Source organism: Neophocaena asiaeorientalis, unplaced genomic scaffold (assembly GCF_003031525.2).
Source record: "Neophocaena asiaeorientalis asiaeorientalis breed wild unplaced genomic scaffold, Neophocaena_asiaeorientalis_V1.1 scaffold204, whole genome shotgun sequence".
Classification (NCBI taxonomy): Eukaryota; Metazoa; Chordata; class Mammalia; order Artiodactyla; family Phocoenidae; genus Neophocaena; species Neophocaena asiaeorientalis.
In genome coordinates this window covers 4,076,321-4,092,430 of record NW_020173922.1, presented here as the reverse complement: position 1 = coordinate 4,092,430, position 16,110 = coordinate 4,076,321, and the positions used below count along the sequence as shown (strand labels likewise).

The 16,110-nt window shown below is 40.4% G+C and overlaps 1 protein-coding gene and 1 pseudogene across 1 annotated transcript in view; one reads left to right on the top strand and one right to left on the bottom strand.

The window, feature by feature from the left end:
- Window positions 1–16,110, bottom strand: part of CTNNA1 (catenin alpha 1) — a 169,697-nt gene that overhangs the window by 27,924 nt on the left and 125,663 nt on the right. Inside the window, exon 10 of the mRNA XM_024752286.1 lies at window positions 5,259–5,351. Coding sequence (XP_024608054.1) covers window positions 5,259–5,351 — 93 coding nt within the window. The remainder of the gene's footprint in view (window positions 1–5,258; window positions 5,352–16,110) is intronic.
- LOC112404358 (importin subunit alpha-1 pseudogene) lies at window positions 1,716–3,316 on the top strand (annotated as a pseudogene).

Below are 16,110 nucleotides of genomic sequence, written 5' to 3'. Positions count from 1 at the left end.
GGGGGGGGGGGGGGGGGCATGGGGGTTAGAGAATTAGGTTCTTTCCCAAAACAGTTAGATTTTTTTCCTGATAAAAGCATGTGAGGCTGGGCTCTCTGCTCAGATGGAGAGAGGTCCCCTTTCTGATGAACAGTGCGATACTGCAGACACAAAACAGAAGGCAATGCAGGGAAAGAGCTGACCTACTTTCTTTCCTACTCATAAATCACCAAAAAATGCGGGTGCTTTCTTCTCCCCCAAGCAACAAAATAAATCCATTCTCAGGTTACTTTGCCTGAACTCAACTTTAACACCGCAAATATCAGGGTTAAGTCGCTTAACTACTAAAAAGTTAGTACTTTAGAACAGAATTTCCCATTTCCAAAAATTAATTTGCTATTGGGTGAACTGAAAGATGGAGAAGAAAACTCCTCTACAGGTTCCATCTGTCACTTCTCCTCTCCAGAAAGGAACAATAAGGTCTAGGAACCAACTCCAGACTGTAGGTGGAGCCACAGAAAAGCAGCCCCCGGCAGAGGGGCCAGGGCTGCCTGAATGCAGCAGTGTGGGTGTGAGACCTGAAAAACAAACCAGAAAAACCCAATACTATGGATGGATGCTGACAGTAGCCTCAAATAAAGAAACATACACTTTAATATAATAACTTTTTGCCTGCATGCTACAGCATATTTAGCCTAGTCAAGTTGATTAACGTGCCTAGGGTTTGTTTATCAAAGAAGCCAGTGACCCTGGAAGGAAACACCTCAGGACTAGGACCCCCCGATGCCTGACGTCACTGCCCACATCAGGCTGAAGAATAAGGAGAGGGCTCCACTCCTCCTGAGAGGGACAGCCATCAGCTACCTTAAAGAAGAGGTCCTTTGAGCATGAAACACATGGCCAGGGTAGGTAGGTAAGATGCAGCTCCCAGAAATCTGGTTTACGCTCCTCAAAGAATGTCAGAACTTTAAATTAGTTACCAATCCTTTAAAATTGAGACTTGTCCAAAAAAATCTGAATTGCTGACTTCTCTTTAAAAATAATTAAAGAATCTAGCAATAATGGGTTGGAGTGGAGTCACAGTTACCTCATTTAGAAATGGCACATGCTACATAGTTTGTCATTACCATGCCTGCAAATGTCTACTGTATTTGCCATCACTGAACCTGCCCAGCCCTGTTTGTGAGCAAGGGTAGGAAGGGGCCTAGGAGAGAATCTGCAGGAATAATCACACCTAGAGAAACACCTTTTTACCTAGGACATATACCCAACTCCAAGCGTGGTCTGGACACTGTCTTGAGGTCTGTTCTAGCAGGAGAAATGAACCTACAAAGGAGAGGGGAAAAAGGTGCTTTCTGAGGGCAACCTAAAACCTGGGCAACATGTCCCAGCCAAACATGACTTATGCACACCATCACTCTCATTAGGATCTACTAGACTCTCCATGTGATTTTTTTTTTCTAGGCTTTAAGATCATTTATATAAATACTCTTAGTAGGTGTGATCAGCGTATGTTACCATCTGTTTCAGCCAATATGTGAAAGCATTGTCGCTTTTCAAGCATTTCAAAATCAAATGGAGAACCAAAGGCATTAAAAATAAAGTGCTGGCACACCACCCTCGGGCTGACCATAGTGGACATTGTGAGGGCAGCCGACGCGCAGCCTGTGCGCCCCGCACAACCTCCTGTGGAAGCTTGAGTCAACTGTGTAGCTTTCTTCCTTTGTCTCATAACCATGTCCACCAATGAGGATGCTAATTCACCAGCTGCCCGCCTTAAAAGATTCAAGAACAAGGGGAAAGACAGTACAGAAATGAGGCAGCGCTGAACAGAAGTTAATGTGGAGCTCAGGAAAGCTAAGAAGGATGTCCAGACGCTGAAAAGGAGAAATGTCAGCTCCTTTCCAGATGCTGCTGCTTCTCCACTGCAGGAAAACCGCAAAAACCGGGTCACGTAAATGGTCTGTTGATGATATTTGTCAAAGGCATAAATAGCAACAACTTGGAAAGCCAGCTCCAAGCTACTCAAGCTGCTAGGAAACTGCTTTCTAGGGAAAAATAGCCCCCCATAGACAGCATAATCCGGGCTGGTTTGATTCCAAAATTTGTGTCCTTCTTGAGCAGAATGGATTGTAGTCCCATTCAGTTTGAATCTGCTTGGGCCCTCACTAACAATTCTTCCGGGACATCAGAACAGACCAAGGCTGTGGTAGATGGAGGTGCTATCCCAGCATTCATTTCTCTGTTGGCATCTCCCCACGCTCACATCAGTGAACAAGCTGTATGGGCTCTAGGAAACACTGCAGGTGATAGCTCGGTTTTCCGAAACTTGGTTATCAAGTATGGTCCAGTTGACCTGCTGTTGGCACTTTTGGCGGTTCCTGATGTGTCATCTTTAGCACGTGGTTACTTACATAATCTTACCTGGACACTTTCAAATCTTTGTCACAACAAGAATCGTGCACCCCCCCCTTAGACTCTGTTGAGCAAATTCTTCCTACTTTAGTTCATTTCCTGCATCACGATGACCCAGAAGTTTTAGCTGGTGCCTGCTGGGCTACTTCCTACCTTACCAATGGTCCAAATGAACGGATTGAAATGGTTGTGAAAACGGGGGTTGTACCCCAACTTGTGAAGCTTTTAGGAGCTACTGAATTGCCAATTATGACTCTCGCGCAAAGAGCCACAGGGAATATTGTCGTTGGAACAGATGAACAGACTCAGGTTGTAATAGATGCAGGAGCGCTTGCCATCTTTCTCAGCCTGCTAACAAACTCCAAAACTAACATTCAGAAGGAAGCTACATGGACAATGTCAAACATCATGGCTGGCCGCCAGGACCAGATACAACAAGCTGTAAATCATGGATAAGTCCCGTTCCTTGTTGGCGTTCTCTCTAAGGCCGACTTTAGGACACAAAAGGAAGCTGTATGGGCTGTGACCAGCTATACACGTGGAGGAACAGCTGAGCAGATGGTATATCTTGTTCATTGTGGCGTAACAGAGCCGTTGATGAACCTCCTAACTGCGAAAGACACCAAAATTCCTCTGGTTATTCTGGACGCCATCTCAAATATCTTTCACGCTGCTGAGAAACCAGGGGAAACTGAGAAACTTAGTGTGATGATTGAAGAATGTGGAGGTTTGGACAAAACTGAAGCTCTACAAAACCATGAAAATGAGTCTGTGTACAAAGCTTCATTAAACTTGATTGAGATTGAGATCCTCCTCTTTCTCTGTGGAAGCAGAGGAAGATCAAAATGTTGTGCCAGCAACTACCTCTGAAGGGTTTACGTTCCAAGTTCAGGATGGCACTGCTGGGACCTTCAACTTTTAGACTGTATACCTGAGGCATTAAGTTGTTTGTTGTGTACTGTGTTTGGTAGAAGTTTGTCTTACTGTTTCTCTACTAAGAACTCTTTTTATACATGGTTTGTTATTGTAGCACTTTTTACAAAGAAACTATTCTTGAACAGTTCCAAACTGTACATACTGTATGAAGCTTCTCCTCTCAATGGGTTTCTTATTTCTATGTGGAATTTCATATCTTGCAGTGTCCTGTAAATAAAGATTAAGTTCCACCCTTTTCTTAAAAAAAAATAAATAAATAAAGTGCTGATAGGGTAAAATGGCAAGCTTGAGAAAAGAATGCCAAATCTTTACAATCTACTCTAAATTTATTTCATACAACTTGGTCATCCATGAACTTTCTGTAGGCGATTGAATTCATTGTGCTTATTATCTGTACAGCTATTGACCAGTAGCAGACTTCATGACTGGATTAAAGCTGGGGAAATGTTGATTAGATAATGTGGATCCACAACTGGCTCATCATACTAGTACTCAGATGAAGCAGCTCTCACTGGCACACTAGCCCACATGGCTGAGAATGAGAATAAATGCCCTAGCTAACCTGTGTACCAGTTAGGATCCCAGGTTAATAACCAGGCTTTACTAATTTTGGTCACCTACCTTGAGTGTCAGGAATTATACATATGAAAGAACCAAAGTATTAGTCACGGTGTATTTTAAAGTTTGTTGCAGACATAACGTAGAAATTTCATTCCTGTAACCTCTATTCTATTACTCCAGTTCCCTTGCTTTATTCCCCTTTATTTGTGGTCAATGCAATCTGACAGAACATTTAGAAAGAGTTTAATGTAAATCTTCAGAGTACGCCCATGACCATTCTCTACCTGGGAAAATGAAGAGGCAACCCCTTCCACCAAAACAGCACTGACACTGCTTAGAAATCCCTGTGAGGCGCAAGGAGTGTCAGGCACACAAACAGGATCAGTTCCCCTCACAGGAGGCAGGCAACTCATCTAACATTAAACAAAGCAACCATTCTTCTGTGTGCTTCAGAGGCTTTCTAGAGCCCCAGATGCTTAACCTAGCCTGATCACCAGTCTTCCAATATGCCATTATAAATGGAGAAAAGTTCTTAAGCTTTGACTTCAGTAGCTGGCTGAATTACATTATTAATATCTGTATCATAAGGCTACTTCAGGACATAGCTAAGTAAGGCTTCTAGCTCTTGAATCTCGTTCCCTCTAACAAGATCCAAATACTGGGCATCACAATGGAGTGTGGGTGGGTAACAGTTATTCTTTCAGGCTTGTGGGTAACCATCCTGATTCCAGGACTATCACATGTTGCAGATGGCCCTCCCTTAGGGAGGGTGTAGAATGGCCACTGCCTACTCTCCATTTGCCAGCAGTGGAGGACACTATACATTTTTTCTTTTGGCTTCATTGGGTCTTCACTGCTGCATGGGCTTTTCTCTAGTTGCGGTGAGCGGGGGCTACTCTTCCTTGTGGTGCACGGGCTTCTCATTGTGGTGGCTTCTCTTGTTGTGGAGCACTGGCTCTAGGCGCACGGACTTCAGTAGTTGTGGCATGCAGGCTCAGCAGTCGTGGCTCGCGGGCTCTAGAGCACAGGCTCAGCAGCTCTGCGGCATGTGGGATCTTCCTGGACCAGGGACCGAACCCATGTCCCCTGCATTGGCAGGCAGATTCTTAACCACTGCGCCACCAGGAAAGTCCCGACACTATACATTTTTAATGAAGGGCAAGGAGACAGTAACACATGATGCCTTAAGGAAATATCGCTTAAAGTCAAACAAATTTCTCAAGCTATATAGACTGTGGATCAGCGTTCTGTCCTCAAGACTTCTATCTAAAATCCTAAAAACGAAACTAACAAAATAAACCTCATCCCCACTCTAATAACTCAAATCCAATTTGGTGAAACCTTAAACATTGCTGGTTGTACTCTACCTGAGGACAGAGGGCTTCTAGCTGGCTTGCAGACATTCGAACAAGCTTTACACCTTCTTCATTGTTTGAGATGGAACAGGCCAAGTTGGCAACCTAGAAGAAAAGATAAAAAAGACCTTTGAAGATTTTTCTAACTTTAAAGGAAAACAAATGTACACCTACCCCATCCCTGACCTTTACAGAACAAATGACAAAAGCACCAAAGGTGTTTTACTTCTCACAGATTGATTACCTGCTTATGAGGACAAATTTTTTAGCTCTGTACTAAGGAAATTAAACTCATAACACAGGTCACATTGTAAGCTGGTGGCAGAACACGGAAAGATCCTAGGGCTTGTAACTCACCAGCTTTACATAGGCTCTAACCTGCCTGAACAGTAAGTTGAGAAAAAGGGTCTCCCGGTGTGAGACGTGAGAAAAACCAAGGAACCAGAGGCACCAAAGAATCACTGGTACCCTCAAATAAAAATGTACTCTGCAGCTGTTCTTAAAGGAAGGAAATCGAAATTCTAAGCTGCTGTTCTCATTTGACAGGTGAATGGATGCTTACTTTAAGCCAAGATGAGCTTTATTTGAACGCAAGGCTATTTTTCAAATTAAAAAAATAGCATTAACACATCAAGATGGAACCAAGTCCACCCTCATCAGAAATGGAAGAAGAAACAGAGATGATATCCCATAGTTAAGAGCAAAACTGTCTTTTAACTGGTTTCTCAAAAGCACTGACAGCTGGACTGTTTCCTGAATGATGCTATTTCATTTGAACTAAAATCTTTACCTTGCCATCCAACTGCCTCAATGACACTACTCATGTAGCCAGAAACAATCTTTCCAAGTTGTATCATACTTCTGCTGGAGCTCTGGCTGTGCTGAGAATGTTGTTCTGTAGCGGCTGCTAGGGCTGTGATCACTTACCAATGTTTCTAAATAAACAGGCTTGCCAATTCCATTAGCAATACCAAGGACCAACTGAATACACAGTGCTGAGACATATCTTACCCCAGTTGCAAACTGAGTTATGAATGATAGAGGCATAGGCAGTTGAATAACAGAGGCACTTTCTGAGAATTTAAAATGCCAGAGTAAACAAGGGCAATGGCAATAACCTTTGATTTTCACTCCTCCACCCAAGTTAAGCAGATAAAGGCACAAGAAAAATTATACACCATTACTGTTGTTTGCAGTGTTAGTTAGGGATTATCAGCTTTCTGTAAGACTGCAAACTATCACAATCCTGCAATGCCTAATCACAAGAAGAAACAAAAGAACTAACATGCAACTTAAACATAAAAATGTACGGAGAAAGAAAATTAAGTCAGGTCTTTAATGGGTAAGGACCTTCAAAATCACACAAAAGAAGTAAGATTTATACTCCCTGACGGTTACAATTCCACTTTCCAGTGTCAACTGGACCTGAGCAAAGAGGCACTTCTATTCATGATGACAGTCTATAGAGATAATTGTTGATTTCTATTTGTTTCCTTTAAAAGTGCTACAAAATATGACCTAAGCTAAATTCTGTAGAAGATAAAACTTTTGCAAACATTATCCCTCAAATGTACATTTTATGATGCTCTAGTGAAGGAGAAAGCTTAAATTAGATGTGTTTATGAAGCCACAGCTTCTATTGCTTCACTGCTTTAACAAGGCATTTTGAAACCAAATATAAAATTTGAGGTTGATGACTGAATTAGCAATTTGGGACAACAAAGATTCCCTAGTCCCACCCCATGCCCACCATTTTCGGAGGCCAGTCAAATGTTAGATTCAGGAAGGTCTGTCACTGTTTCTGCCTTCCACTCTCTAGCCACTACTATTATAATTTTATATTCTCCCAATTTTATGAATCTGTAAAACTCAGAAAAAAATAATTAAATTAAGAAGCAAAGGATTACAATAAGTATTATCTACTACAGATCAGACACATGAGATGGTGTGTGGCTAAAGGCTGAAATGGCTGACTTTTGTAAACCATCTTTCCTGTTTCCTGATACAAATCCTAACAAGACTTGGGAAGACTTATTCTTTATTTTAAAAACATTACTTTAATGTTCTACAAGAGTACACTGCCTGTTTCAGGAGGCCACCCCGCCTGCCCTGGGAGGAGGAAGTGGGCACCTGTCACTGACAGTCTTCTCCAAATGAATGAGCTTCAATTCACCCTCCAGGGAAAGCGCCACTCACTCCTAACAATGACAAATGTGCAAATGCAACATCTCGACCACAGCTCTCTGAGAAGCTAACCTCATATACTAGTGCCAGGCTTGACTGCCATGAAAGCTGGGAATGAGGGAAGGGGCTTCCTAAATACCTCTTTGTGGGGCTCTAGAAATCTGGGATAGCAGCTCAGTAGACTGAAGAAGTTTCTGAAGTTTGAATTAAAAATACTCAGAGCAGCTAACTTCCAGAGAACCTAGCAGAGCAGAGACTTTGGAGAGTGATGAGTAACATCTCTAATTTGCTCTCGGAATAAATTTTTATATCTTTGCTACCACAGTAATTTGTGTATTAACAATTTAAACATCTTAGATTCCTGCTAATCTAAGAGGTGGGCTAAGATTGACATTATGACTACCAGCTTTGGAATCATGAGGCCTCTTTTGCACCAACTTCTGCCTATCCCATTTAAGTTTGGACCCTGGAGAAGAACACAACATTTCAGAAAACTTTCAACTCCATGATTGAAAAAAACCCAGAAACAGCCCTGGGCTTTAGCTGGTTTTAGGAGTAGCCCAGTAATAATCTGTGCTGTGCAGGAAAAAATTGTCACAGCCAGGCTGTGTCAAATCAACAAATGTGACATCTGTACATGACAGGAAAGACAACTTTTCAAACATGTAGGAAAGTTCTAGAATTTCTTTACTTAAATAAAATGTATGAAACAAGGTTACAAGGGGAAAAAATATACCATTATGACAAATTTTCCTCTGTTATACATGTGTTGATGACTTTAAATAAATTTAAAATTTGTTTAAGTCAAACATAAGTTGTTTCCCACTGCCCCTTACCCTGGAACCTTTGCAGGAAGACAAGAAGAGATTTGTTTTTGTTCTTGGTAATAAATTAATGACCTACTCTCACAGTAGCCTATACCTGTTGTGGAGGTGAAACAAGTGACAAGAATTGTGGAACAGGGAGCTTTTAAGTCTAAGTAGTGACACCACGACCTGAGTAGCATGCTGTAAAGTTGAAGCTCAGACTCTACATCACTTGCCATGTGATCTTGGGTCAAGCTACCACCTGAGTTTTCTTCTTCAAAATGGTTAAGTTCTCTGTACTCTCAAAAAATCCAAAGTAATAATAAATCAACTTTTCAAAACTTGTCATATATGAAGAGAGAAGTCCCAACTGCACATCATATAAATTTCAGAACCACTCAAGAAATTTCTAACAATTACTTCCAAACCCACAGAAGAAATGATGATGAAACAGAGGTCAAGCTTCCAACTTTCCAATTTCCAGGGACGGTGTTGGCTATCTTATTAAGAGGAACAAGATAGCTAACCAAAAAGTGAAGCACACATGGGTGACAGAAAACTTCCAAACTGGACTGTGATGATGACTGCATAGTTCTGTAAACTTAGTAAAAACCATTGAATTGTACACTTAAAATGGGTGCGTTTTATGGTATATAAATTATACCTCAATCATGCTGTTAAAAAAAAATGTAGGGCAAGCAGGTGAGTAATTAAGGGAAATCAGCAGAGGCTAGAAATGAGAAAACAGAAATTCAGAGAGGTAAGCAAGCACTGAAAACTGTTTATGAAGGGGAGTATGTGTGCCATTCGGTGGTCAGAACTTGGGTTTTTAATGGGTCTCATAAGGTAGATGCCTTAGATGAGAGAATCTGCACAGAGCTGGTACAGCCAAAAGGCAACATCCTAAGTGAAAGAGTGAATTAAGAGAAAAGTCAACATGAAGAGCAAAATAGTAGGATACTTGCCAGTATAAGCCCTAATCACTCCCTCAAGGAGGAGAAAAAAAAAAGATCTCTCCTGTAAATTCTAACCAAAGGCTGGCCCTCCTCAGGGGTTTAGGTATAGAAATTATATTATTTATCTGGCCCCCCAAAACTTTTAGGTTTAGGAGGTCATGTATTAGTAGTATCCGTAAGCAACTGGCAGAAGTAAATATAAATGGAAATTTTCTCTGATGGAAAGTAATCTAAACCCAGGCCTCAAAGAATTCCCAAATACGAAATACCAGGAATGTGAACCCACAATAAAAAATACAGGAAGTACACAAGGAAATAAGGTATCTTGAGCAAAAGGAAGCAAAAGAACTGTGTAATCAGATCCATGACTTGCAGATACTTAAATGATCAAAAGTGGAGTATTAAGAAACATGTTTTTTTACATTAACAGAGATAACACAAAGGATACAAAGTATAGAAAAGGAATAACACACTCAGAAATAACTAGGCAGATTTGAGAAGGATCAAAATAGAACTTTAAGAGAAAAGTAATAATGTCTACCATTTCTAGAAATTTAAAATAATATCAACTAGACACTGCTGAAAAGAGAATTACTAACCTGGAAAGTCAAACTGAAGAAATTATTCAGGAAAACCAAGACATTTTCATGACATGAAACCATAAAAGGAATTAAGAGACATGAAAGATAAATTGAGGTCTATTATTCAACTATGAGGATTTCAGAAGGGAAGACAGGGAGAATGCAAAAGAGGCAATACTGCAAGAGGTAACAGCTGAAATTTTTCAGCATGGATGAAACAATTTTCAGATCTGGGAAGATAAATTCTAAGCAGAGTAAATAAAAGGAAATCTACACCCTGACACACTGAAGTGAAGCCTTAGAACAAAAGTGATTTTAAAAACAGCCAGAAAGTAAATACAAATTATCTACAAAGAAAGCTCAGTGAGATTGACTGCTGATTTCTCAACAGCAACAATGGAAGCCAGAGATAGGGTAATAATATTTTCAAATCCCTGAAGGGAGGTAGTGGGGGGAATCATCCTAGGACTGTACATCCAATAAAATTATTTTTTTAAGAATTAAGCCAAAATAAAGACACTAAGACAAAACAAAAACAAAACCAATCTCAGAGCATTTACTCCAGACAGATCTTTCCTGCCCCAACTAAAGGTGTTTAATAAAGATGCTTTAGGAAAAAAGGAAGCAATCCCAGAAGGAAGGTTTAATATGCAAGAAGAAATGGGAAGCAATGAAAATATAGTATCAGGTAAATTTTATGCAAAAGTTGAAATAAGTGAATAAAGCAATACCAACAGTGTCTAACTCATGGGGCTAAAAATTAAGAGAACCAAACTACTGGACAACAATAACATCTAAGTTAGAGAATAACTAAAGTCAAAGCATTCTAAGATTCTCATACTGTTTCAGAAGGAGGAAAAGATACTACTTACCCATAACCTCTGAATTTAAACATGCATGCTTAAAATATCCAGAGTTGCTAGTAATAAAATGGAGTGCATGATTTCCAAATGAGAAGGGGCGGGGAATAGAAGGAAGTGGGAGGACTCAATCAATCCAAAAGAGGGAAGGAGAGTTAGAAATAGAGGAGGAGGGATGGAAACAGGGTTAAGAAGGGAAAAGAGAGAACAAAAATGCAATGGTAAGAATGAATCCACATGTCATAATGATAATGAATGTGTGTGTACAAAACTCCCTAATTAACAGGAAAAAAACCCCTGCTAACCTGAATAACAATAACTAAACATATGCTCTTTACAGGACACGTTTAAAACACAAAGAAACTGGAAGGTTGAACATTATTTTAAAAAAGAAAGAAAGCTACACTGGGATGATCAGGAGGAAGCACTGGACTCACAGACTCACAGCCCTCAGTTCTCCTAATATTGTTACTGGGAGACGGAAGGCCACATGCTGGGTTAGCTCCTCATCACAGCTCTTTGGAACTCAATTCAGTGTCAACTGAATATTATGACCTTGCCATTTTAGAGGGAATTTACAAGAAAAAAAAATCATGTGGACTCTGTCACTACATTTATTACTAAAATGTTGAGGACACTATGTATTAAATCATTCACTGCCCCTTATGTAAAAGTCCCAAGTAAGGATTTTTTTTTTTAACATTTTACGATAGGCTCATTTCCCATGAAAAAATGGGCATACTTCTTCCATTCTAAAGACAAGAATACAGAACTGATTGTGTGTCTTCCTTTCCTCCATGCTACCAGGAAGTGCAGTAACACAACCAAGCTCAAGCATGGCAATTATAGCTCGTAATTGTGTATTATTTCTCTCCTACGTCCTGATTTTCTACATCTACCTTAATTTCTCTTACATGTTTTTGTTCAAAATAAGCCATGCCAAATCTAATTTTAGGGATATAAGTATCTCTAGTAACAGGATTAGAAATTGTGAATTTACTAAAACATCATAAACTATTTTAAACAGCTTGGCTATGTGATATTTTTAAAAAGGCTTTCATGTGTAGATAACCACCCAGGTGATATTGTCATCATTTCCATTTACATTTTATTATACAGATCACTTAAAAAGTTCCCTATTTCTGTCTAATCTCCTGAATAATCTGTCAATAAGGCTAGGAAGGGTGCCTGTCTAAACACTAGTCCATCAGGTCTACTGGTGAGGCAATAGGAGGGCCTACACTCCTTTCTGAAGCAGGGCCAGAGTTGGGCAGAGTGCTTCCTTAATCGTTCCTGCCAACACTCCAAGAGAAAAGAATCTCAATGCTCCCTGAGAACAAGATACATCCATTTGCCTTCACCTGACCATCCCAAAATTTGACTAGGTGGTTCAGTTCAGCCAAAAAAGCTTGGTGTTAAGGTGTTAAAATAGTACAGGCAAGACACTTTGGTCTTACACAACCCCATGCATGTGAAATTACACACCCTTGAAAATGTGAGAAAACCAAGCTCAATATGCTCAGGAAATTCTTCTTGATTCTGAGGTCAGCATTCTTCCCTAAGAATACCCAACTGCTTTCATGCAAACATCCTACTGTCCTGGAAAACTGAAGCTTCATTTGATTGACCATTTGCAAGAATTTCAGCCTATAGTATTGTACAGAGGTACTGAGAAAATATCCAAGATGTCACAGGCAGATGGTATACGGTCAGTGTTTAATTCAAATGCCCCTTACAGAGGTTTCTTCAAGGTCACTTTACTGCGTATTATAAGCACAACACAGAATAAAAGTTATAATGAAGATCATTTAATTTGCAGTTAAAATACACATTTCAAGCCAATAAAGCCACAACCTATGAAGTCCTGGATAATGGGAAATACTTGGTCCTGGGGTGGTGGTGGTGGGGGACATAGCAAGTAATGATAATCCAGCTCAAAATCATACCAGTTACATTTACTTTTTGGTTCTTAATTCACAAGGCAATGAACAAAACACTATCTTATTGTACAGTGTCTCGGGCTGAGGGGAAAGGGATACTAAATGATAGACAGTTTTTACAGGCAAGATTTCATGAATTGTATTTTTCCTATTTCACTCTCAATTCATGAAATTGAAAAGGAACCAGAAGACAGCAAAATTAAAAAAGGAAAACTGATTGCTCTTTAGCTATTAAGCTGCTCACAGCAAAGGAGGTAGGCAAAGAATGAAGCAATTAAAAAGGACACGTGGGTGTTGCATTATTGACAAAAAGGTTAATATTTCTGACAGAAAATAAAATTTTCACCTCAATACACTAAACTGACAAGCAATATAAAGAAATCATTAACAGAAGAAAAATGGTGAACAGAAGGGTCACCAGCTCATCAACACTGACCCTCAGCTCCTGCTCCCCTACTCACTGGCCTTGAGATGCACAACCTCTACGTACCCTTCACATAAGAAAAGGGGATTCAATACCATGTGGGGAAGTAATAGATCCCACTGACAACTGTAGTGTGAGGCAGTCAGAGGTCCTAGTCAGACCCTGAGAAAATAAGAGCAGCCACACAGCAAACACTCTGTTATTTGCTTTCCCAAGTAAAATCACAGTCATTTAATAAGGATCCAATAGGCAGCAGGCACCACACAGCCTTCCAAACACTATGCCCACACAGAGGGGCTGGAGAAATTCATTTCTGCTCAAAAAACCTCACCAGTCAGTATGTGGTTTTTATTCTTCAAGCTAATCTTGTATTTCCATAATGTGGTATACAGAGAAGGTACCATAATATTCCCATTTCTCTGTGGATGCTATCCCTAATACTACTCAGAAACTATTAGTACATTTGAAGCAACTTTACATGACAACCCAAATTATAGCATAATGTTTTTACACTATTTTATTTGGCCGGGGTGGGCAGGGACAGAGATCAAGACAAAAGTTAAGGAATTTGTAACTGGCTGAACAGCTAACTATATACAAAGAAGCGTACAATCAACACAATGATTTCTAGTGGCAAGCTGAAAGAAAGTTTCTATCCTATGGGTTGTCTTAGACAGTACTTTATAAACATACTGGATAAAAGGAGAAAAGATATGCTTATTTTCTAAAAAAGAAAGAAATGATACAAGTTTGGAAGGGGCTGTCAATAATATGAAGAGCAATGCCAGCAATAGTCCTGACAGGACAGAACACTAGACTGAATCTAAGAAGTTTATACTGCATGAGTGTCAAAACAGAGAGAGCCAAACAACCAACTGCACCCACATAGACCAGGATGGAGAAGATGGAGTTGAGCAGCAGCACCTCTGGAAGCAAAATCCTGGAGCTGACTAACTGTGAGGTCACTGCCCAAAAGCCAGCGGAAGCTTTGGCTGCTCTACCTCCATCCGCCCGCTCTTGCAGCAGGTGTTCAATAAGGACTGGCACTTAAGTGGCAAGCATTCAGAGAAGAGGCAGAATGAAGAGAGCCTCTCAAAGGCCTGAGGAAATCACCTAGACAAGTGCTGTCCAACAGGAATACAATGTGAGCCACATTAAGAGGTGAGATTAGAAAAAATAATATTTAATCTCAAGATAATATATTTCAACATGTAATCAATAAAAAAGATAATGAAATCTTTTACATTCTTTTTCCATGCCACATCTTTGTAATCAGGTGTCTATTTTCACTTATAGCTCCTCTCAATTCATTTGTGTGCAGCAGTAAAAAGATGGACAGGGAGTGTTCCAGAGAAGGAGACTGTGGCCCCCCATTCCTAACAACCAGAGAAATCCACCAGTGGAAGGTGCCGCCTCTGGAAGGAGGGAGTTTCCCACTACAGAATGAGTCTAAGAAAGGGTAAGTGTCAATACACGGATATTAAACAGAAGGGGATTTATACACCAGAGGGAGAATCAATGATTCTATGAGAAAGAGCCATTCACTTAGGAGAGAAGAGATGGACTCAATCAGAAAACTGGGCTCCTAACGGGCGAACCTCAAGGGAAAAGTAAAACCAAACAATGCAAGGAACATCAGATAAAACAAGTGGTAAATTGCTGGGTAAATGGCCACAAACAGGATCTACATAAAGCTGCAAGAAGCAAACCTGCCCTGTCTTACCTCTTCCATGTGGTGTTTATGGCTGGGTAGCAAGCTATCCAAAAACCATGCACTCCACATTCCTTCAAGATGGGGAGGTGTTGTATAATAAAAAAATGTCTGGTCTTTGCACTGGATTCCTGGGAGGAAACTTCTAAATCCTTGAGAGATTTCAGGAGTGACAGGAGGGTCTTTTCTTATTCATCATTTATGCTAACGAGGTAACTCCAGCTGAGCCCCTATATATGTTAGACTAATGAGATGACTGAGGATGGATAGGCCACCATGCCAACCATGTGATTAGAGGATGGGGGCTTTCAGGAAAAACCAAGGTCCACGGAAGGAAGGGATTCTATCAATCATACCTACATAATGAAAGCTCAGTAAAAACTCTGGTTGCTGAAACTCAGTGGAGCTTCCTGGCTGAACCATCAATGTGCCAGGAGGTGACATACCCTGATCCACGGGGAGAGGACAGGAAACTCTGTCTTTGAGACCTTCCCACACTTTACCGTATGTGTCTCTTCATTTGGATGGACCTGATTTGTATCCTTTACAATAAAATGCAGTCATAAGGATAGCACTCTCCTGAACTCTATGAGTTGTCCTGTCAAATTAATGAACCTGAAGTGGGCCATGGAAACCCTCCAAATTTGTAGCTAGTTGATCAGAAGAGCAGGTGGACTGGGGACCCTCAAACTTGCAGCTGGCATTTGAAATGAGGGCAGTCTTGTGAAGAAGGGATGAGAGGTCATGGGAACCCTTGAATTTATAGACAGTTGGGTCAGAAGTACAGGTGGGCTGGGGACTCCCCTAACTTGCAGTTGGCATCTATAGTGAGGACAATCTTACTGGGAATTATGCCCTTTACCTGTGGAGTCTGTGCTAATTGCAGGTGGTTAGTGATAGAATTGTATTTCAATATTTTAGGAGGACAAACATATCTGGCAGAATTCTCAGTGGCTGCAGAATCTCAGTCCTTCCTTTCCTGCCAGAGGCCTATCACCACCAGCCCTTCCCAACTTTCACATAGCACCCTTACTCCCCCTAAACCCCAGGAAAAATGGCAAATGGCCCCTAAAACCGAAGTTGGCCTACAGACATTTACTCCACTTAAGAGGGGGAACTAATAAAAAAAAGAAAGGAAGATGTCAGGAGATTAAGAAAATAATCACAATAAAGTATTTTACCTTTGCTTTAAACAAGTCTCTCACTAATTCAGTGTTTCATTATAATACAAAAGTACTAGTGTGGGGAGGAGAAGGCTTGTCATTGAAGAATGAAGTTCTGCCTTGAATCAGGAATTTGAGGCTTCTATAACAAACACTTTAAAAATTCATTTCCTTTCCATGCACACATGCAATTATATACCCTAGGATCTCTATTACCATAAATGTAATTTAAATGTTTG